Below are 23,678 nucleotides of genomic sequence, written 5' to 3' on the forward strand. Positions count from 1 at the left end.
GGGTGTCACGTCCCCTCACTAGCTCTGCTGGGAGCCATTAGCAGGAGGGGCCGTAGAGAAAGAATTGGAGCTCTCCTCACTTTGGTAGGGGGTGGATCTCTGTTCTGTGGCAACACAGGGCCTGCCAGTTGTCTTGAAGCCAGCATGGGAGCTATAGTCCTTCAAACCAGTGATGAGAAAACACGTATTCCTTTTTTTTTTTTTTTTAAGATTTTATTTATTAATTTTGGTGGTGGGGTGAGGGCAGAGGGAGAGAGAGAATCTCAAACATACTCCCTGAGGAGCACGGGGCCCAACATGGACTCGATCTCAGGACCCTCAGAGGATGACCTCAGTGGAAATCCGGAGTTGGCCATTCAACCATTCAACCACCCAGCTACCCCTAGGATAGCTAGTTCTTTGGCCACTGTCTAAACATTCTGTGCATGAGAATCTTTCTTTTGTTTATCTGGCAAGATGCTCAGCTGGTTAGGGGCGCCTGGTTGGCTCAGTGGGTTAAAGCCTCTGCCTTCAGCTCAGGTCATGATCCCAGGGTCCTGGGATCGAGCCCCGCATTGGGCTCTCTGCTTAGCGGGGAGCCTGCTTCCTCCTCTCTCTGCCTGTCTCTCTGCCTACTTGTGATCTCTGTCTGTCAAATAAATAAATAAAAATCTTTACAAAAAAAAAAGATGCTTAGCTGGTTAAAAGACTTGCTTCAAATACTTATGATGCTCTTATCCCACTTGGTCAGGCTTTTCCTTCTAAATGTCTGTGCTAACACGTTCGTCTGCCCTTTGTTCCTATACATAGGCTCTTACTGGTAAGGCAGCCCTGGTTCCCAACCCAAGAGATAACAGGGAAATGTTTCAGAAGATGATAAGCAGGGAACTGGCTACTTGTCTGGGCCCTTATTCCTTGGCCCATACCTATGATCCTAAGGCACCCTCAGGTCCCCATAACTCAGATGAGCCAAGGAGTTAGAGAGCGAAGACAAGAAAAATGAGCCACACAAAGAAAATGGGTGGAACTACCAGGTCACATATTAGGTGGATGAGTGGCCTCCCCAGCAGAGCTCTAGGTTTGGGTTCCCGTTCCTGACAGTGCCCCAGAGGTCAGAGGCCGGATTCCAAATGAGTTTGCAGCAATCCCAGAAGGAGAAACTATATGGGGGCCCGAGTAACCAAATGAGCTGGTGGGAGGGAAAGGGAAGCTATGCCAACTGGTTCTGCCGGAGTAAGTGCTTTTCAGTTGGAAGTCATAGATTTCCTCTTCTTTATGTGGTATCGGGTGGGATTATTATTTTTACTTTTAGAATACTCATTCCAGGAAAAATCAACCTGCACGGCCAGGTGCACAGGGAAGACACCGTATATTAAACCTTCCTTGTGCAGCTCTTTCTCTTAGATTTGGACAAAAAAGCTCACAAAGATAAACTAGGGTTCTTGCAGGGACATCTCTCTGTCTGATCCCAGTGGACCTAAACGTGCCCTTTTCCTCCTCAGTATGTCATCAACGGACATTTATTGAGTAACAACAATATGCAAGCATAGGTCCCCCTGCCCAGAATGCCCTTCCTTCTCCCACTTCCCTTTCCAGCCAGGGCCTGATGAGCAATCATTATCCTTCAGACCTAAGTTCCCTGAGACTTCTCTCCCTTGATTAAATGAGGAGGCAGAACTGCCTCAAAAAACTCATGCCTGTAGGGTCACTAATAAGTGCTTTCAGATCTTTCTCTAAAAGCCACTTTTGAAGTGGAAGAAAAGGAGGTTAGAGAACAAAAGGAGACAGAAACTTCCGAAGAGAGGAGAGGAGGGGGCTGTACGGTGGTCCCAAGGAAGGTAGCAGGGAGGCTCAGGAAGGAGAGGCTAGAGGTCTCAGAGAGCACTGTAGCCAACGTCTCACGTGCCGAAGATGCTCAGTGTAGGACGGGATTATTTTGGAGGGAGGAAAATGGGGACTTGGGCAATTTGGAAGTATGAATTATAAGGGATGGATTGGGGGTGTCTGTGCAAAAGAAGGACTTCGGGGTTAGCAGAAGGAGTTGGAGGTGGAGGTGGAACGTGGAGTCCTTTTCCTGATTCTCAAGACGTTTGGAGTAGTGGAAGTACTCAAAAGTCTCAGTAACACTTAAGAGTAAGGTGGTTTATTTATAAATAATATGTGGCTGGATAATCATAGGGTCAGAAGGGGTATCTGAATACAGGGTCAACTAGTTGACTCTGCAGACTGGCTGCCTCTGCTCAGGAATCGGGCTGTGCTGTTCTCTCCCTACTCAGACCGTGGTCCATGCTCCGGCTGCATAGCTTCTCCTGGAATCTTATTCGAGAGGCAGAATCTGGGGCGCTGCTCCAGACCTACTGAATCAGAATCTGCTTGTTAGCAAGATTCCCAGGTGATCTGTGGGCCCATGACAGTGTGGGAAGTACTAGTGTTCCCAATCACCCAGCTCAGTCCCAGGCTGTCCCACGGCAGGCTATGTGAGCTGCTGGGATTTTAAATCTCTTTGTTCCAGCACAGAGCACCATCATGTGATGCTAAGAACCAGATTCTATTCTAAATTTAAATTAACTGTAAATTAACTTTATACTTTAGTGGGCTCATCTTTAAATAAATTCTTTGTAGATAGACCAATGACAAGAGGGAACCACATCACCAATATGCCTTTGACATATCAAATATTCCTGCCTTGGCTTATAGACTCAAGTTAACACCAGCGATATTCAGTATGAGTTTTTTTTTAAAAATCACAAGACATAATTTCTCTATTAGTGGATTCACGAGACATTCCCTAATGGATAACTTCTACAAATAGTATTATTTAAAATTCACCTATTGCCACCTGCCATGGGATACAGGAAATCAACTCAAGCAACCTCCAGCAACCCTGAAGGGAGATCTTGAGGTCTCTGTGCAGTGAACCCCTGGAGGAGTGAAGGCCAGGCTGGCAATGCTCTTGCTGTGTCCATCATGGCTCCTTGGACACGTGACTGCTCTGTGCCTCAGTTTCTCACCAGCAAAATGATCAAGATGATTGACAAAGAGGGCTCATTGAACAGCTCTCGGCTCCTTTGCCTCTGTCTTTTTATGCTTCCTTTTTTGGATCCCAGGACATGATTCAACTAAGACTTCAGTTTCTTTTAACTAGAAGCTGGTACAAGCCCGAGCAGGTGCAAGATGAGACCCAGGCCAGGACAGCAGGGCTTAGTGGCTCAAAAGGTAGCTGCGGTCTCGAGTGGTGGAAGGGAAATGGAGGAAGCAAAGGAATTTTGTCCTTCTACAAGCTCAAGGTCAGTTCTCATAATACCCGAGAGCCCTAGGTTGCCTCAGGGGTTACACAATCCAGTCCACTAGCGATGAGGTATCAGTACCTTCTTTACACTAAATTGTGTGCCAAATAGGGACACTGGTAGTGCTTTTTTAATGTCTTCATTCCCTTATCATAGAAATTTCTACCATGCCTGATAGTCAGACACCCCAGTGTCTTTATTTCTGCCCCTCGATGTTCTCTAAAGCTTCTCTTAAAAAAAAAAAAAGGCCTTTCTTATCTTTGGTTGATATGTTTATTAATTCAAGCAAATACATGAAATAAGTGCATGGATCAGAAAGGGCCAATTCTGTTTGGGGTCAGTGAAGATATCCTGCTACATATTTATAGACTATTAACACAATGGAGTGATTCCCAAATATCAGTCTCTGAACCAGTAACAGAATTTTAGCTTTTAAAAAAATGCCATTTCCTGAACCCCACTATCTGTATTTTTTAAAATGCTGGCGGGGTGATTCGGAGACCCAGAGAGATTTCTGACCCACCTCCCCCCATTTATAGATGGGAATGAGGTAGCGAAGGCGCGCCGCAGACTCAGGGCCCTGCAGCCCGTGAAGGCAGATCCGGTGTGGGTCAGGCCTCCTTATTCACAGCTCTGTGCTTATCTGCGTTGCCCAGCCCACGTGTGTGTGTGTCAAAGACACAGGAGTCCTATCATGCCGAATCCAAAGTAATCGCAAAGTAAAAATGCAAGCAACATTTTGGTAAGGTGAACTTTATTGCGGCAGAATCATGCCCTGGGTGGAAGATTAGAAGAGTCACCATACTTCAATGTCCTTCCCTCCAGTGCCAGCCCCAACCCTCAGCCTACACTCAGCCTGGACCCAAGGCCTCACTCACTGCTTTCGAGGTGAGGGAGCGAGAGGAGAGATGAAGAGTTCCCTGCAATTTAACAATTGCAGCTGATTCTAAATCTGAGAAAATAATTTACTTTGTGAGCTGGCAGACTCCACTTAGGACTTGCCAAACAAACAAAACAAAACATAAAAACAGACCTACCGATAACCTTAGCTCAGGACTCCTGAGGCAACCACGGAAAACTTCATGGACCTCTAACTCCAGGTGACTGACCGGGCCCTGGGATCGCCTCCTTAGGAGCTCTTATCTTCCCCCTCACTTCAGTGGTCCCAGCTATGCATGTGACCTCAGACCTTCCCTGGCATCTTTGTCCCCTCCCAACACATATGCCACTAGAATGTCCTGTGGCCACCTCCTTTTTTTTTTTTTTTTAATATTTTATTTATTTACTTGAGACAGAGACGGGGAGAACACAGATGGAGAGAGAGAGGGAGAGGCAGACTCCCCACTGAGCGGAGAGCTCCCTGTGGGACTCAATCCCAAGACCCTGAGATCATGACCCGAGCCTAAGGCAGCCGCTTAACCAATCCACCCACCCCAGTGCCCCACCTCCCTCTTTCAATCCATTCCAATGCAGTCCTCCCCACCCACATGAATCATCTCCCCATGCCTCCTGTTGGCCATTGCTCCCACATTGTGGTCAATTGCCTAAGCTTGAAAATTGAAGGGAGGGTTCTAGTTGTGTGCTGCTGCACTCTCCATCTTTGTTCTGGTTTTATGCCAGATTCAGGACAGAAGGAGTTGTTGTCAAATCTGTACATGGCATGAAATTGGGGAAATCAGCAGATACGGGTGCCAGAATTGAGATGAAAACATACATTACAAGCTGTAAAGGACAGGCGGAAATCAATGTAGTTAAACTGAGTAGGAATAAAACTGTGCGTGCGTGAAGATAAAAATACAATGTCACAATACTATATTATTCCATTTATATGAATTTCAAAAACGAGTTTAGTGTTTTCAAAACTTACCTACAGGGTTGGTGTCAGAATAGCGGTTACCTCCAGGGTTTTAGGAAGGAGACCGTTGGGAATAGCGCACGAGAGAACTTTCCAGGGTGAAGGCAATGTTCCATATTATGATTGTTGTGTTGGTTACAGGAGTGTATTTATTTTTAGGATGTATCAACTGACACTTGAGATCTGTGCATTTTATATACAGAATTATAACTCGATAATAAAAAATTTTAAGTCAGTGGCATAAAGAGAAGATGAGGCCACGTATATACCACAAGCCAGCTGTGAAGTGATCGGATAACAAAGCTAGGCACCTTTGCAGTCCAGATATAGAGAGCCAGTGAGGGTCCCCTGTTTTCCTGCTGGCCAGTGTGGTTTTGTGTGTCGCATTTTAAGAGGAACACGAATAGACGGAAAAACAAGGGCCGGTGCTGGACAACCCGTGAGGGAAGAATAGTTGAAGGAACTGGAACATAGAGGCCAGAAAATAGGAGACTTGAAAAAGAGTCCAGATGGGGGAATGTCATGTTGGGGAGAAGACCTGGCTAGCTCTGAAGAGGGCCAAAGGCACGTCCAGGATGGAAACTACTGGAAGACAGGCTCTAGCCCAATATAAGAAGGTGGGTTCCAGGCTTGTTTGGGTGAGGCCCGGCCGCCCATGGCAGCAGGGCTGGGTCTCCGCACTTGTGAGATGGGGCCCGCCCAGGTGGCACGGAGGGGCGCGAGCCGCCACGGGTGGGGACATCTCCTGGCACAACTTTAGCGCAAGGCTGTGGGAACAGTCGTCCACTTCCCTGTCATGCGGCTGACGGACTCGCTCTTCCTGTGGGTGGGCACCACACTGCACCTGCACAACCTGGCCATGGTCATGTGCAACCACTAGGATTCCATCCCTGTGTCTACCTTCCTCTTTGGAGACACTTCTGACGTGACCTCTACTGGCTTTGCACAGCACTTAGCCAGGAAGACCAACAAACTGGTCTTAATATAGTCCAGATACAAATATCTTATCAGATATATGACTGCAAAGGTGGGAGACTGTCTCCCATACTGTGGGTTGCTTGATGGTGTCTTTTGAAGCACCAAAGTTTTTAATTTTAATAGAAAAAAAAGTTAATTTTATCTATTTTGTCTTTTAAAAATAAAAAAAATTGTACTTGTGCTTTTGGTTTCACGTCCAAGAAAACATCACCTAACCCCAAATCACAAGGATTTATACCTCCGTTCTCTTCTAAGAGTTAGAAAGTTTTAGCTCGTACATTTAGGTCTTTATCCATTTGAGTAAATTTTTTGTGTATATGATGTAAGGTAGTGGTCAACCTTCATTCTTTGGCATGTGGCTACCCCATTGTCTCAACACCATTGGTTAAAAGACTCTTCCCCCATTGAAATATCTTAGTATCCTTGAAAATCAACCTGCCCTAAAGGTGAGAGCTTGGGGCGCCTGGGTGTCTCAGTGGGTTAAAGCCTCTTCCTTTGGCTCAGGTCATGATCCCAGGGTCCTGGAATCGAGCCCCGCATCGGGCTCTCTGCTTGGCAGGGAGCCTGCTTCCACCTCTCTCTCTCTCTGCCTGCCTCTCTGCCTACTTGTGATCTCTGTCTGTCAAATAAATAAACAAAATCTTTAAAAAAAAAAAAAGTGAGAGCTTATTTCTGAACTATCATTTCTGTTCCATTGGTCTATTATCTACCTTTATGCTAACACCACACGGTCTTGATTACCATAGCTTTGTAGTAAGTAAGCTTTTGTAATTAGGAATTGAGGGTCCTCCAACTTTGCTCTTCTTTTTAAAGATTGTTTTGGCTATTCTGGGTCAGTTGCATTTCCAAACAGCGTTTAAGAATAGTTTGTAAATTTCTGCAATGAGGTCAGTTAGGACATTGATAAAGATTGTGTTGAATCTATAGTTCAGTTTGGGAGGTTAACATCTTAACAATGTCAAATCTTCAATTCATGAACATAGGCTATCTTTCCATATAGTCAAGTCTTCTTTAATTTCTTTCAACAGTATTTTGTGATTTTCAGAGTTTAAGCTTTGTACTTCTTTTGCTAAATTTATTCCTGAGTATTTTTTTAAATTTAATTTTATTTTTTTCAGTGTCTGAGTGTTTTATTCTTTCTGGTTATTTTCTTAACTTTATTTTTGTTCAGAGTATATTATTAAAAGTAATTTTTCTGCCTCCTTTTACTTTTTTAAATGCGGCTGCTAGAAAACTTAGAATTACTTAGGCGGCTCACATTTCATTTTGCACAGACAGCGCTGCTCTAGAATAAGAGGCTGAGATCAGAGGAAAGGAAAGAACACAAGACAATGGAGTATACCCAGGGCACCCATGACATACACCTCTAGAGGTACATTTGTGAAACGTGGTGTAGAATTTTTGCCTGTTACGGAAGCCACAAGTCTTGAGGAGCTTCTGACTGTAATCACAGATACCATATGCAGCCTCTCGTCCCTGTTCTGCACAGAGGGGATTCAATCAGATACAACCTGTAAGGTCTTCTGTGACTTCTCAGCCCTTGGGCTTACACAGGTGGTAAAAGTGACATTGCCTGAGCCCAGGCTTGGCACACTGGGAAAAGGGTGAGAAAAGATAGCGTGTGATGATTGTCTCAAATCCTTTCATAGTGTATCCAAGAAAAGGAGCAGTAGAGCCTTGCCATTGACCCTGAAGTTCTCTCATCTCTCATCTGTTCTGCTCTACTAGCTGACACCCCCTCAGGAAAAGCTTCACTGTTCTAGGATTGGTACAGATGCCTCTTCCGTGTATGCCCTTGGCATACACGGATTCGGAGTTGCCTCTTTACTTTTCTTTCTTCTTTACAGACTCGAAGCTTCTCAAGCAAGGAAAATACTTTGTTGACCTTCAAACCACCTATAATGAAGTGAGGGGAATGATCAATACCGAGTGAAGGAATGAAGGAATGAATGAATGTGCACTCTGTTCCTTCCTTCTCTATAAGATAATAACTTGACAACATTACTTTTTCTTTCTTTTTTTTTTTTTTTTTAAAGACAGGTGCTGTGTAAGTGTATTTTGGCTCAGTAGACGGAGTATTACATTTGTTGACCTAATTCCAGTTCTGGCTTTGTTACTGATGAGCTATGTGACCTTGAACACTCACCTTCTCTGGACTTGATCCCTCAGCTGTACGAAGAAAGGTTAAACTTGTGAGCTTTCAGGGTCCTCCCAGTCCTAATACGCTGTGAGATGCTGAAAACAGGGCACACTGGCTTTCAGCTGCGGGCTTGCTTCCAGACAAGCAATTCAACGGAACAGCTGAGATCCCCAACCTTTTGCAGGGGCCTCTGCCTTCTCCCCCTCCTCCATGTCCGCACAAATATTAATAGCCAAGGGCCTCACTGAGTGTGGTTTTTAATAGAATCCAATTTCAGTCCATTTAGAGTGGGACTTTTCATGCTGACTTGGTAATTTGAACTCTGTCGTGCCTGATGGGCTGAATGCATTTTCCCTGTCTGTGTGGTCCGCTCTGGGCTGGCGGGAGAGGGCACGTAGGTACTGGGAGCAGGACACAGGGGCACCTTAATCAGAGCAAGTGCAAATCAGCTATTTCTGCCTTAACAGCCAGTTTCGTCTTTCCTGCCCTGAGGCCTGTGAGTAGGATCCCAGGGCACTGGGAAGACACTGGCAAGGGCGACTCTGTTTCCTGACGGTCGCCTTCCTCTTGCAGCACAAAAGGCACTGGCCCCTGTGTGCTACCAAAGGAAGAAAACTGGGTTGATCTTCGGATGTGACTAGAAGACACTTGGTTCTGCCAACAGACAGAACTATTCCAAGTGATTGCTGGGGAGTCTCTGACATGTTGGGAGAGGACATGTGAGAGAGTATGTGGCTTCCTCTGCCCCTTCCCCCCAACCAAGTCCTTGTCCTGTTTGATGAGAGAGTAATTCGCAGGCCTGTTGGAAGTTCCTTCCTTCTAGAGCGCAGGGTGGGAAAATGGACGATGAATGTCAAGGTATTACCTTTACCATAACTGAGGAACTGGGGGCTCCGGAGACTGGGGGAAGGAAATGAATGTTGATTTCATGCTTACTCGGTGCAGGGTACTGAGCTAGGAGCCAAGTTATTCCCTAATCCTCCCAATAGCCCATTAAGGAATATAAAATTATCCTCATATATAAGGGAGGAAAATGAGGATCAGAAAAGTCATGCAACAGCCTCAAGGTCACACAGCTAGTGGATGTCAGATCTGGTATTCAAACAAAGCTCTGTCTGTCCATGGTTAGAAATGCCGGGTGCTCTGAACTGTCTGCTGGTCTACCTCACCGCATTCTTTCACCTGGCTGGTCATCAGAAACACTTCAGGACATTTAAAAAACTATAGTGTTGGGTGCCTGGGTGGCTCCGTGGGTTGGGCCGCTGCCTTCGGCTCAGGTCATGATCTCAAGAGTCCTGGGGTCAAGTCCCGCATCGGGCTCTCCGCTCAGCGGGGAGCCTGCTTCCCTCTCTCTCTCTCTCTCTGCCTGTCTCTTTGCCTACTTGTGATCTCTGTCTGTCAAATAAATAAATGAAATCTTAAAAAAAATAAAAAAACTATAGTGTCTTGAGAGTCTGAACCAATGGGTCTAAGGCAGGGGCTGAGATAGTGTATTTTTAAAAAGCCACTCCAAGTGATTCTGATGTTCTGGAAAGCACAGCACTGGAGCACGTGGCTTCTCTTCCATACCAAGTCTCCTAGGGTTTCTCGGTTCTCAGAAGCACAGATCCAGTCCAACTCTGCATTTTCCCCAAGTAGCATTTGCCACTGTTCATTTGCCATTATTCATTCGTTTCAGATTCAGGGCTCAGTGGCATTTATCAAGCACTTACTGTGTGCCAGACACTGTGCTCAAGATGCTGGCTGCAAAGAATAAGTAAACCCCGGTGCCTGCCTCAAGGAACGGTCAGGTAGTGGGGGAGACAAACATAAATAGGTAGTTCCAATTCCTTGGAGCCAATGCTACGCAGAGGCAGGCTCATGTTGCTTTAGGAGTACAAACCATGGGGTTAAGGAAAGCTTTGGAGCAGTGATTCCTTGGTTGGGTCCTATAGGAGTTAGCAAGGCAAAGAGGGTGTTGGAGGGGTGAGGTGTGGCCAGCTAGGCAGAGGGAACCGCATGGAAAGACCCAGAGACCCAGAGTGATGGGTTTGGGGAATCACGAGGAGCTGAACAATGGTGAAATGTAGGGTACCTTTGGAAGAGGACCAGGAGGGAAGCTGGGAAGAGTCCACGGGAGAAATTACATGGAGGACCTTGTGTGTTATGCTGAGTTTGGCCTTTATCCTAAAAGTGGTGAGGAGCCATTAAAGATATTTAAGATGTGGAGTGACAGAATCAGACTGTGTTGAGAGGGGGAGCCCTGACAGCAATGAGAGAGTGACCCATAGGCAGAAGGAGCCGGCAACAGAGATCCAAATTACTTGCAGAATTAAGAATTTATGTGTGTCAAAAAGCACCATAAACAAAATTCGAAAGCAAAGCACTTGGAAAGCATATTTGCAATGTTTCTTGACAAAATTAATATTCTTAAAATTACATATTGGGAATAGAGGTAAACATACCAATATCAAATGAACAGAAAATCACAAGGAAACAAGTACAAAGGGTCAATAAGCATTTGAAGACGTTATTCACTCATAATCAAAGAAGTGTGAGTTCCAGTGACACTGACATACTATTATTTCCCTACCAGACCGGTAAAGGTTTGGTAAGTGACCAAATCCACCGTTAGTGAGGTTGCAGGGAACAGGGCCATCTCAAGCCTGCAAACAGGAGGGGGCGAAGTTTAATACAAACTTTTCTCAGGGCAGTTGGCAACATATATCAAAATTCTTAAAGAGAGCCAAGCAATTTCCTTCCTGGATTTTATCCCAAGGAAATAGCCATAGGTGTGTGCAAAATTTAGCAACAAGAATGTCTGCTGCAACATTATTTACAATAAAGAATGGGAACAAATGAAATAATCCATGTAAAGAGACAGGCTACCAAGTGAGAGTCCATCCACATAATGAAGATGCTGTTGAAAAAGTCCGAGTGACACCCACACAAGTGTGTAAGTGAAATAGCACAAGAGGCAAAAAAGTGTGTCTGATATGCTACCATTTGTGACAAAAGAATATATACACATATACTCGAAAATGCATCAATGTTTCTGAAAGGATATACAGTACAAGTATTTGGAGGGAAACTAGATGCTGGCAGGCAGGGTGAGAAGGAGATTTATTTCTTACTCTAGAGCTTTGTATCCTTTCTGAATTTCATTACCTGTGTGTGTCTTACATATTCTAAAATATAAATACACATTTTGAAAAGTAAGTTACTAAAGAGTATATACAGTGTAATCCAGTTTTTGTTAAAAACAAAAACAAAAACAAAACCAAAACCCTGCATGAGCATGTCTACATTTATACCCCAAAGAACTGAAAGAAGTCTAAAAGGACAGTGATGTTTGTCTTGGGTGGTAGGACGACAGGATGGAGTTTGTCTCCCCAACCCCCCACTCCCCGCTAAATTTCTACAATACACATGTGAGGCTTTCATAACAATAACAAGAAAAGTATAATTTTTTTCCCCGAAGAGTCTATCACAAAAGTCCAAGCAGGAGATGACAAAGCAGGTCAGATCCAGGATTAGTGCCCCAGGTCAGCAGTGACGTCTGCAAACAAAGGCTGTCATGAAATCACGGTCGGTGTTTCGAGGAGGGATGGGGGGCAGGAAGCTGAAGGTCGACTAAGGTGAATAGACCTGATCTTGCTTAACAGCTTTCGGAAGTTTTTGTTGGACAAAATGCACAGCAATTTCAATCCCTCCACCCCAAACATCGGACAACACCCCCAGGCAAATTTTTACTTTGGGAATCACTTAACGTTGGGTCACAGTTGAACGGATCCCCGTAAGCAAGTGTACACAAATCACCAGACAGGCGGTGATCTGTGCCCAGGGCTGTGCTCATCTAGTTCCGGGTTTCCACCTTCCTCTTTAGAAGGATGGCGACGATCTTATCCCCATCTGTCCAGCTCGGCCCCAACTTGCTCATTGAGGCAAGACCTCTCTCCTGCTCTGGTTTGGGGATAGTTAGTCCGGGTCCTTCCTGATGGCATGAAGACGAAAGGAAGACCCTGCTGGTTTGAACCGGTTCTGCCTCCGCCCTCTGAACTCATCCGCATCCTTCAGACCCTGACAAGCAGTTTGCCAACTCGCCAGCTTCCTGGACTGGAGGCTTGGGAACGGGGGAGACTTGCACATAGGCCTATGCCGTGTCTGACGCAGGATGGTTCTGCGTTGGGGAAATGTGAACCCGTTCTGGAAGAAAAGGGCAGAGGGAAGGATCTGGTGGGGACTTGGGGGGAGAGTATGGCAGCAATACCAGCATTTTCCTTTCCCTCTTCCCCAGAAGTGAGCTATAGATGGGCAACTGCGGGCCCCTGGGTATTTCTAGCACCTTCTTAACACCCCTGTTGGAAGCCTTTCAGCAGCTGCGGGACTATAACCTGCACTGCTGGCTTCTGGGCCCCTCAGCGGTGATTGGATCCTGCAGGGGTGGAGGTGGAGTCTCTGATTACACAAAGAACCCATAATCAACTTTGTGTTTCCTTTCGATCTCTACCTGTAATTGTGAACCTTCCCCAAGGCTGGGGGAATGGAGGGTGGGTTTGGATATGCGCTGACGTCAGAAAGTACAATGAATCATACACAGAAGTAACTGCTAGGTCTCAGCTGTCTTTTCTGGCCTGTCACTGCCTTGACCACTAGGGAGTCGGCGTTAGGGAACTTTTTAAACCTTGGGCTAAATACCAAGGCAGCCCACATACCATTATTGGCCCAGTAAGGCTTTTCCACGGAATACGCACTGTCCTGCTCCCTAATGGTCGTAACGGCTCCATAGACTACTTCGTAGAGAGCAGCTAACTAGGGTAGTTAGCATTTAGAGCTCTGGGTCAGACAGACCTGGTTCAGATCCTAGCCACGTCGCTTAAGGCCCTATCACCCTGGGGGAGGGAATGTTTCTGGATTTTAAGTTTCCTTACCCACCTAATGGGAATAATATCTCAGAGGGTAATTGCCGGAAAGAAATGAGATTATACATGTAAAGGTCTGAGGATAGTGCATTTAATAAATGCTAACTATGAACATTATTGCATCTGTATATATTTTAATTTGTACAATCTTGTCTCACTAATCACACAAAAAATACACGAAAGTGCTTTGAAAAATTTAAAGCATCATATAAATTAAAGGTGTCATTGGTGATAATCTCATATGAGTATTTCTCAACTCTTCCATCCCCTTAAAGACCAGGACGATGTCCCCATCCCACGGCGTATTGCACAATGATCGGCAAACGATAAGCCCTCAGTAAATGTTTCTTATTTGACTAAAGCAACACGGCAGAGCGTAAAGAGCATAGATATCAGGAGACTAGGCTGGGCTAAAATTAGTTTAAGGCAGGAGAGCCAGTCTGCAGTCATAATTTATTCATTCAACAAATATTTGTTGAACACATTCTATGTGCTAGATATTGAGTCCAGATAATTTCATCAAAAGGAGGCTCTACAAGTTCCCACAAGGCCAAGTCCCTGGCCAGTCTCCGCAAGGCCAGCCCACTCCAACGCACAGAGGCGGCAGCCAACATTGTTTACCCCTGGACAAATGGGTCCTCGCTTAGGGGGAAGCTGTAAGTAGCTCTGACTCAGAGTTGGGGGAGGGAGTGACAGCGAAGAAGTGGGCTGCTTCCAGCAGAAATGACAGGAACTGTTGCCTGTTAATTTATTTTTATTTACACTTACTGAGTCCACAGTTCGATGCCGCAGGCTAGACAATGCTCCTTCCCCTAGAGCTCATCTCCCCTCCCCTCCATCACCTACGTGCTCAGCCCGTGGCCCTCCTCACCCTGTTCCTCTGCTGTCACAGCTGCCTGCTGGGTGGGAGTATGGGCGAATGGTATGTGTGGTCACCCAAGGGCACTGAGAGTGGGTTTCAGAGGCATGTGAATCCTGGCAGTCTCAGATCCCCAAGGGGGAGAGAAGAAAGCCAGGCAGAGACAACAAGTGGAGGGAGGGAGGCAGGGGCTGAGGTGGCTGGGTGGGGATGGGGGGGAACCCAGTGTACAAATGTACGGTCTGTTGGCTTAACCTGATGCTTCTGGCGTTTGTCTCATTCCTGGATTGGTCACGGTTGCCTTGAGATGCTCTAGTCTGTCCGGAGAGTGTGCAGGGGTCCAGCCCGTGGGCTCCGTGCCTGCGACGGCACATCTGCCAGGCTCTGCCTCTGTAGGGAGCACTGGCCAAGGTCACAGCTGCATCAGCGTTCTGGGCCCTGTCAGAGTCCTCTCCAGCTGTCCCCGCAGAAGTGAGGTCCCTCTCGGTAGCGGACCTGCTAGAGAAGGGGTGTCTCCATGGCAGGCAACCCGCCGGGTTCCAAATCTGCCTCTCCTTCCTTTCCCATTGGGAGCAGACAGATTGCTGAGGGGCAGCCGGAGGAAGAAAGGGGGAGCCGGCAGAAGTGGGGAGAAGGGAGCAAAACCCAGGAGGGGCCCTTCGCCAGGGGCTGCCCGGAAGTCCGTCCTCGGGGGCGGCTGCAGCTGTCACATGGCTTCCTTCTCTCTCTGGGAGCATCGGCTGAGCTTCATCTCCGTCAGCTGGATGTACCGAATCACATTGGTGTCTGCGAGGAGAGAAACACACCTTAGGGAACACCTGGCGGGCGTGGGGAAGAGAACGGTCGGGTCTACACGGAATCCTACTTAGGGCCACGCTTGTTCCCGTCACCATCTATTTCCACCTCATTACAATCACGCCAAGATCAGATCCTCGTCCTCACTGTGACAAAAGGGAGAACTGAGCCCCTGGAGAGATGAAGAGGCCCAGGGAGACCCACGGTTAAGGGTGAGCCTGCTTCGATGGCCTCCCCCCGCCGGGGAGCGTCTACCTTCTTCATACAATTGCCGTGAGGACCACGATAGAGAAGGCCAAAGGTGCTTCATCCAATGAGCAGTAAATGCTAACTGAATGCAAATGTTTTAAATGTTATTAATTAACATTAAATGTTAATGTTATACTTCAGGAAGCAGAAACGAATACTGTCTAACACTCAAAAATGCCAGCTATAGCAGCCAGCAGTGCTGGTAGATAGGATGCGCTCAAGAAAATTCTGTTAAATGAGTCCAGTTCTTCGTTCTCAAGTTGCTTCGAGTCTAGAACACATTTATATACAGAAAAAAAAAAAAAAGCAAAACAGTGACACATAAAAATAAAGATATGGGCAGTCTTTAAGAATATAGAAAAGAGTATACATTTGGGTCTTTGCAAACGGATCGTGAAGTTCTTAAATTCTTCTTGGAAGGAGGATTGGATTTTTTAAAAAACCAGCCGTTGAACAACAATGGTAATACCAAGTTCAAATTCGTTGTTTAAATGTTACCTCCTCAAAACAGCACGGCGGTTCCTCAAAAAGTTGAAAATAGAGCTACCCTATGACCCACCAATTGCACTATTCTGCGTATTTACCCTAAAGATACAAACGTAGTGATCCGAAGGGGCACGTGCACCCGAATGTTTATAGCAGCAATGTCCACAATAGCCAAACTATGGAAAGAACCTAGATGTCCATCAACAGATGAATGGATAAAGAAGATGTGGTATATATATACAATGGAATACTATGCAACCATCAAAAGAAATGAAATCTTGCCATTTGCGACGACGCGGATGGAACTAGAGGGTATTATGCTTAGCGAAATAAGTCAATCGGAGAAAGACAACTATCATATGATCTCCCTGATATGAGGAAGTGGAGATGCAATGCGGGGGGTTTGGGGGTATGAAAAGAATAAATGAAACAAGATGGGATCGGGAGGGAGACAAACCATAAGAGACTCTTAATCCCACAAAACAAACTGAGGGTTGCTGGGGGGAGGGGGGTCGGGAGAGGGCGGTGGGGTTATGGACATTGGGGAAGGTATGTACTATGGTGAGTGCTGTGAAGTGTGTAAACCTGGCAATTCACAGACCTGTACCCCTGGGGATAAAAATACATAATATGTTTATAAAAAATTTTTTTTAAATTTAATAAAAAAAACCACACACACACACACACACACACACACACACACACGCAAATAAATAAATAAATGTTACCTCCTCAGAGAGGCTCTTCCTGATCCCCTGGTGTAAAACAGAACCCCCTTTTCTCCTGATTCTTTTACTCTGCTTTATTTCCTTCCCGGCACGTACCACGACTAAACATTGTATTTTCTACCTATTTGTTTACTGTCCATCCCCCTCCGTCATGACACAAACTCCTGGAAGGTAGCAGCTTCCTTTTGTTCACCGCTATCTACCCAGCTCCTAGAACACATCCAGATCGGCTCAGTGGATGTCTGTGGGATGAATGAGCGGCCGAGCTGGTGGACAGGAATTGGAGCGAGTGGTGCAGGAAATGCAGGCTCTAAGGAAGGGGAGCTGACCAGAGAAGTCAGAGCACCCTTCCCGCAAGTTGCTGAGCTCAGCACCAAGAGCATCCATTTGCATTCTGTCTCGCCAACTGGAGGGTGAGGTCCTCACGAGCCGGGACTCCATTTTCTCATCTACATCCCTGGCACCCAGCACGAACTGTGGCACAAAACTAAGAACTCAATATGTATTTATTGAGTAAGCGGGAAGAGTTGGCTTCTGGATTGGAAAAAAAAAAAAAAAAAACCCAAAGAATTCCATAGTCTATTTGAAAAGAGGTGCCCAAGCTCCCTGGAACCAAGACCCCAGGCAAATGCGTGGACTGTCCGTGCTCCTCATGTCAGGTCCCGGCCCACACCTGGCCCCGCCCGCCATGACAGCTGTGCGCCATGATGGGGAGACCGCCAGAGGGACCGCCAGTAAGAAAACAGTAACTGCCGCCTTACCTGTTGGCTGTCGGGTCCTTGCTTCTTTCAGGTAGTAGAGTGCTTTGTCATAGTCTCCAAGGTGGTAGAAGGCTACACCAGACCGGTAAAGAGCCTTGAAGTTCTCGCCTTCCTTCTTCAGGACTTTGAGGCAATATTCCTTGACTCGCTCATAGTTCACCAGCTCCGCCTGGAGCAGGCAGGCTGTGGAGGAAGGAGAGAGAAAGGAAATGGGCTATAATACAGAAACTCCGAGTGCTTCTCTTTGGTTCTTGCTCCTCGTCCAGAAAAGGTGGAGTAGTGTTGGGGCTTTATGTTGGGGTGTATTGCTGTGGGATTTGTCACCAGGTGATCTGGGGTTCCAGGACCCACCTTCATCGCCAGCAAGCTGTGTGACCTTGAGTGAGGTACTTAGCCTTGTATTGTGTGTTGACTTGTGTCCCCTCCAGCAAGATATGTTGGAGTCCTGACTCCTAGTACATCAGAATGTGACCTTATATGGAAATAGGATCTTTATAAAAAAGGTAATCAAGTTACAGTTAGGTCCTTGGAATGGGTCCTAACATGATATCGTGGGTGTCTTTATAAAAACACACACTACAGGGGCGCCTGGGTGGCTCAGTCAGTTAGGGTCTGCCTTTGGCTCAGGTCATGATCTCAGGGTCCTGGGGTGGGGCTTGTGACCTGGGATCGGGCCTGCGTCACTGGGCTCTGAGCTCAGTGGTGAGTCTGCTTCTCCCTCTCCCTCTAACACTCTCCATTGCTCTTGTTCCCACACACTCTCTCTCTCTCTCTCTCAAATGAATAATTTTTTAAAAAGTTGTTTTAATAAAAAAAAAAACCCATACACTATAGACTGAATGTTTTTGTTCCCCGAAAAATCTGTATCTTGAAAGCCAGTCTGCAGTGTGACGGTATTTGGAGGTGGGGTCTTTGGGAGGTGACGAAGTCACGAGGGCTGAACCCTCGTGACTGGGATTAGTGCTCTTACGAGGGAGACCTTAGCGAGCTCCCTTCGCCTTCCGCCATGAGGACACAGTGGGAGGACGGCTGTCTGCGAACCAGCGAGCAGACTCTCCCCAGACGCTGAATCTCCTGCCGTGATCTTGGACTCCCCAGTCTTCAGAACTGTGAGAAATGAATTGTGTTGTTTGGGTCGCCCAGTCTATGCTACTGACATAGCAGCTCAAACAGACAAACACACAGAGGTGAGACGATGTGAAGAAACACAGGAAGAAGATGGCCGTCTAGAAGCCGAGCAACGCCGGAGGCCCTGCAAGGTGAGGGAGAAGCATGGCACCGACTCTCCCTCACAGCCCTCTGAAGGAACCGAACCTTCCAACACCTCCGTCTTGGCCTCCTGCTTTCCAGAACGATGAGACAACACATTTCTATTGTTCAAGCTGCCATTTTATGAGACTTATGTTGTGGCGACCCTAGAAATAAGCCACAAGAGGCCCTAACAATGCTAACTGTGGCTAACACTTGTCAAGTGCCCACCGGGTGCAAGCTGTTTGTGTCATTTGCTCTGCTTGTATTCCCTGACACCTCAGAACACCATGATGTAGGGCCTACTGTTATTCCCATTTTACAGATGAGGAAACTGAGGCCCAGTAAGATTAGGTTATTTCCCAAGGGCACACAACATGACAGAGGCGAGGCTGGGATGGATGGATGGGTGGATTGCTTGCTTCTTAAAAGATTATTTATTTATTTAATTGTCAGAGAGAGAGAGAGAGAAAGCAGAAGCAGAGGGGAGAGGCAGAGGGAGAAGCAAGCTCCCTGCTGAGCAGGGAGCCCGATGTGGGGATGGGTCATGACCTGGGCCAAAGGCAGACGTTTAACCCACTGAGCCACCCAAGCGTCCCAAGGCTGGGACTTACGTCAAAGCTGTCTGGCTCCAGTGCCCAAGTTCTTTATCGAGTTGTTGATGGAATTTCCCAAAATAATGGCCATGAAGTGTTTAACATAGGACTTGGCACAGAGTAGATCACCCCAAATGTCACTTAATATTATTATAATTCTTTTCAACCCTGTGCCCCTGCCGTGACAACTGCCTCTGATTTTCTTGAAGTTCTCATTCATGCAAGTTTGTCTTTGCAGTTCTGGGGACCAGGGGCCTTCTGATAGGGCCAGTGCAAAAGCCCGCACAGAGCACACCTTGGGACCTGCGAGGTCCTGTGTCCCGGGCGAGAGGAAGCTGAGGCTGGCAGGTGCCTGTGGTGGGGCCCCTTCCTATTGTCCCTCAGTCCCTTTACCCTCTGAGTAAACCCTCTCTCCTTGAAGAAGCTCTCTCTCACCGGCCATCAGCCGTGGGGCCAGAGCCAGGGCCAGGAAGCTCGTGACACCCTAGAGAGTGACGCCCCCTTTCCTTGGGTGCCCAGTGGCCTCCCCTCCCTCACCCAACTCCCCGCCCTGTTGAGGTACCTCCCCCTCCATGTGATCATACAAATGTTTAGTAGGCACTGAAGGAAGATTGTGTTATACACGTTGGAGGGATTACCAGAAAGGGGGAGGGGAGGGGCAGGGAAAGGCACCTCTCTGCTTCTTCAGAGTGACTAAAAAGAGATGTAGAAGGCAAGAGTACTTGGGTGGCTCAGTGGGTTAAGCCTCTGCCTTTGGCTCAGGTCATGGTCTCAGGGTCCTGGGATCGAGCCCTGCACTGGGCTCCTTGCTCAGCAGGGAGTCTGCTTCTTCCTCTGCCCCTCCCCCTGCTCATGCTCACTCTCTCTAAAATAAATAAAAATCTTTAAAAAAGAGAGAGAGAAAGAGAGAGATGGAGGAGGCAAAAGTGCTCTTCCCGCCAAGACCAGACGGGATGGTGGGGGAGAAGCCCGATGCCTGCCCTTTGAGCTCTGATTCCTCCCACAGGGGAGGAACCATCCTCTCTCCGGGATAGAGGCGAGTCACCGATTTAAATCTTCAGAGGTCTAACTTCAGCTGTTTTGATCCCATAAATAACTTCCCAGGGATAAGAATCGCTGATTAGGAGATCAGCTCTTTCATTGGCCATTTTGGGGAAAAAGAAAAAATACTCACCCACATCCTTTTGGCCGACTGAGGGGGAGGTGAACCACACAGTCTCGGAAGGAGAAGGTGTGAGAACCGGGAAGTGGAAGTGAATCAGCCCAGATCTAGAAACTGACCCGTCAGGTTTCACAGGCCCCGGGGCAGAAAGCCAAAGGAGGAGACAGAAGTGAGGGGCTGCTAACCCCCCCCCCCACCCCGGGCGTGGGTGGCTGCAGTCACAGAAAACCAGGATGTGCTGGCAGCCCGGCATCGGGCTGAGCTGATGCCACCAGCTCCCTCTCCTCTCCTCCCTTGGCTGTGGGGACCTCTTCCCACCCCCCAAGCTGCTGGATCCCGTCCTGGTGCTCACACAGCTCTGCGGACAGGGAGGGGTTTCTGTCAAGAGCTTCCTGGGCATGGACCTCCCGGGCTACCTGTGTGGGTCTTGGCTCCAACACCGGCTCCCAGAGCTGAAGGATTTCCTGTCTGGGCTCCCATGTGCCTCATCGGCTGTCCTCTCTGCCCAGACGGGCAAACCTCTTCCCGTCCATCTTCAGACAGACCCTTCTGTTGGCTGACCTGAGCAGTGAAGGAAATGGACCTTTGTCTCTTTTAAAAACAGCTTTTGAGTGATTAAAATGAGGGTGGGGTGGTGGGGAAAGAAAGCAAAAAGGCCTGGAAATGGAAACAGATCCTCCTCGCCAAGGGGAGAGGAAAGGCCAGCCATCAAATTCTGGGAATCCTTCACTGAAAATGTTTTGAATTCCCCTGTGGCTCCAGATCCAGTGGCGACGGGGCCACCTGGCAGCAGACCGGGTTTCGGACCCCGTGGGAGGTGAGGCAGCATGGGTCCAAACGAGCCACCATCCTGAAGGCTGCGTGCGGGGCCGGGGGCGGTTGGGGGGAGTCAGGCAAGAAACCCGGGGTGTTAGCCAGAGCTCCTCTGAGGTAGAGGGGGTAAGTGAAAGTCTGGAAAGCTACCCTCAGCCCTACCTGTAGGTGATTTTTAGGCATCCCTGTTGTTCGGGTGGGGAGCTATTTGGGGTTCACATTAACAAGCCTAGGGTAGAGGTAAGATGGGACGTTTGTAGGCACATCCTTAGAGTAGAGAACGTTCAGAAGAGGAGGTTGACCAGCGGTCTCCTGAAGTTCCTGCCGCACCCCTAGGCCCACTACCCAGGGCCTGTGGGCTGCGGTCCCATCATCCCAGTGCCCTTGCTTCCCCTCTGCGGTTAATCCCTCACCCTGTGTCACAGGTGGCGCTCGGTACCTTATGTATGCTATGCCTTTTCACGTTCATGGTACCTATGACACAGGTTCAATGTTGATCCTTCTTTTACCAATGATGAAACCCGTTCCAGAGAAATTAAGTAACTTGCTCAAAGTCGCTCAACTAGGAAGTGGGAGAATTATGACATCCACCCACTTCTGCCAGGATCCCCAGAGTGTGCTCTTGACTATGGGTCTCTGTGGGTCTGCGTTTGAAGCCTTCCAAAACCAATGTAACCCATGGTAGAAGTCACATTGCCTGTGTAAACTACATTTCTCTGTGCTCCAGGGTCAAAGGCAAAAAGCAATGCCTAACTTCCCTGGGCGCTGGGATCAGTTGTGAACAAACACTCCCCTCCACCCTAGAGCAAATGGGCTGGTGGGGGAGGCAGATGTTCTATTATCTTGAATACTCCCATGTGTCAACACTGACAAGGAGAAGGGAAGAGAGGGAGCACATGGACAGAGGGGGGCCCTCCACCAATACAAAGTATCATGGGAGGGCTTCATGGAAGAAGTGGCATTTTAGCTGTCTCTGAATGTTTCTCAACCTTAGCACTATAAATGTTTTGTTTATTTATTTATTTATTTGTGCTTTTTGTTTATTTATCTGACAGAGATAGACAAAGCACAAGTAGGCAGAGCAGCAGGCAGAGGGAGAGGGAGAAGCAGGCTCTCCGCTGAGCAGGAAGCCCGATGTGGGACCCGATCCCAGGACCCTGGGATCATGACCTGAGCCAAAGGCTGCTGCTTAACGGACAGATCCACCTACTATAAACATTTTAGGATGATAACTTTTTGTCATAGGAGGATGCCCTGTGCTGTGCATTATATGATGTTTAGCAACATCCCTGGCTTTTACCCACTACATGCCGGTCATGACAGCCAAAAATACATCTCCAGATATTGCAAAATGTCCCAGAGGGGGAGGTAAAATCCTCCCTGAGAACCAGTGATCTAGGTGGAAAGGAGAAAACACTTTCTAGGCAGAGCCAACAGAGAAAGAGATCGGGGGTTGGGGGGGGAAGAGGGAGGTTGACTTATTTGAGGATTTTTGAGGAACAATGCCTGGCTGGAGCAGAGAGACCGAAGGGAAGGGTAAAAGGAAGGGAGGGTAGAGAAGCAAGAGACCACCCGGACACCTACACTCTTCTGGTTCATGTTAAGGATCTGGGACTTTATTCTTAGTCACAGTGGGATGATGAAATGCAATGACTGGGTTGACTGAAGCAGAGGCAGAAAGACAGGGGAGAGGGAGCAGTTTTTTTTTTTTTTTTTTTAAGATTTTATTTATTTATTTGAGAGAGAGAGAATGAGAGAGAGAGCATGAGAGGAGAGAGGTCAGCGGGAGAAACAGACTCCCCATGGAGCTGGGAGCCTGATGTGGGACTCGATCCCGGGACTCTAGGATCATGACCTGAGCCGAAGGCAGTCGCCCAACCAACTGAGCCACCCAGGCGCCAGAGAGGGAGCAGTTTAAGAGGCATCTAGGAGACAGAACTGACTAGCAATAGGGAACTCCTGAAATATTTTCCCTCTCCTGTTACACTCATGTGGTTAGAGCCCTTCATCCAGGAGGGCTCAGCCTGCCATTTTGGATTCACTGATGATTCAGCAATTTCTTCCACATTGTTGTAACCTGGTCTGAATTTGAATTAGGGTTTAAAGACGACAGCCTATGTGCTCTGCTATATGGAAGGGATCCATATTTTAGAGAGTACTGGTCTGGGAATCAGGGGAGCTAGATTCTAGTCCCACCTTTGCCGCTAGCCAATAGTGTGAAAATCAATTTCCCTTTCTGGGCCTCCGTTTCCTTTCTCTAAAAGGAGGGACCTCCACTTGGCTGAATAGTCTCTACTCTCCATTTCAATCGAACAGGCTATGAATAAAATTGTTGGCCACCGACTAGAAGGACATTGTTCACCCGTTCCTCTTCAAAAGGAACTCTGTTCTCCCTACTACTTATGGTGAGGCATCTTCTGTTGGAGATGACACTCAAATCTTGTAGGGCAGTGATCCAAAGGGCTTCTGTAAGACAACTTTCTGTCTACATAGAGACTTTTTTTTTTTTTTTTTTTTGGCACAGCACAGATTTGAATTATGTGGTCTCCCCAAGGCCAGGCTCTAGGGCAAGATCTTCCTTGAAGGGAGTAAGGTCTGCCTCTGCCCGTCAGTTTCAGCAGAGAAGGCTGAGAACTCAGGAAGGCAGGTCTCCTGCTGGATGGAGAGGGAGCTTGTTCCCATCCGTGGCCTTGACTCTGGGTATATATTTGGATTCAAAGATGCAGTCATTGGGTGGCAGAAGGGGTACGAAGTGGGGAGACATGTCCACAGTAGACATGTGGCCTGGGCTCCCAGACAACCACACCCAGAAGCCCTTTTGAGAGAAATGTGACGGACCTT

The 23,678-nt window shown here is 47.5% G+C and overlaps 1 protein-coding gene across 1 annotated transcript in view; it reads right to left on the minus strand.

Annotated features, from left to right (window-relative positions):
* Positions 1–13,211: 13,211 nt before the first annotated feature.
* TTC9 (tetratricopeptide repeat domain 9) overlaps positions 13,212–23,678 on the minus strand; it is a gene marked incomplete at its 5' end in the record, with an annotated part of 31,587 nt that continues 21,120 nt past the window's right edge. The window contains 2 exons of the mRNA XM_080809178.1: positions 13,212–14,785; positions 17,019–17,201. Of these exons, the coding sequence (XP_080665304.1) occupies positions 14,706–14,785; positions 17,019–17,201 (263 nt within the window). The 3' untranslated portion in view covers positions 13,212–14,705. The remainder of the gene's footprint in view (positions 14,786–17,018; positions 17,202–23,678) is intronic.

The sequence above is a fragment of the Martes martes genome, assembly GCF_963455335.1.
Source record: "Martes martes genome assembly, chromosome: 7".
Classification (NCBI taxonomy): domain Eukaryota; kingdom Metazoa; phylum Chordata; class Mammalia; order Carnivora; family Mustelidae; genus Martes; species Martes martes.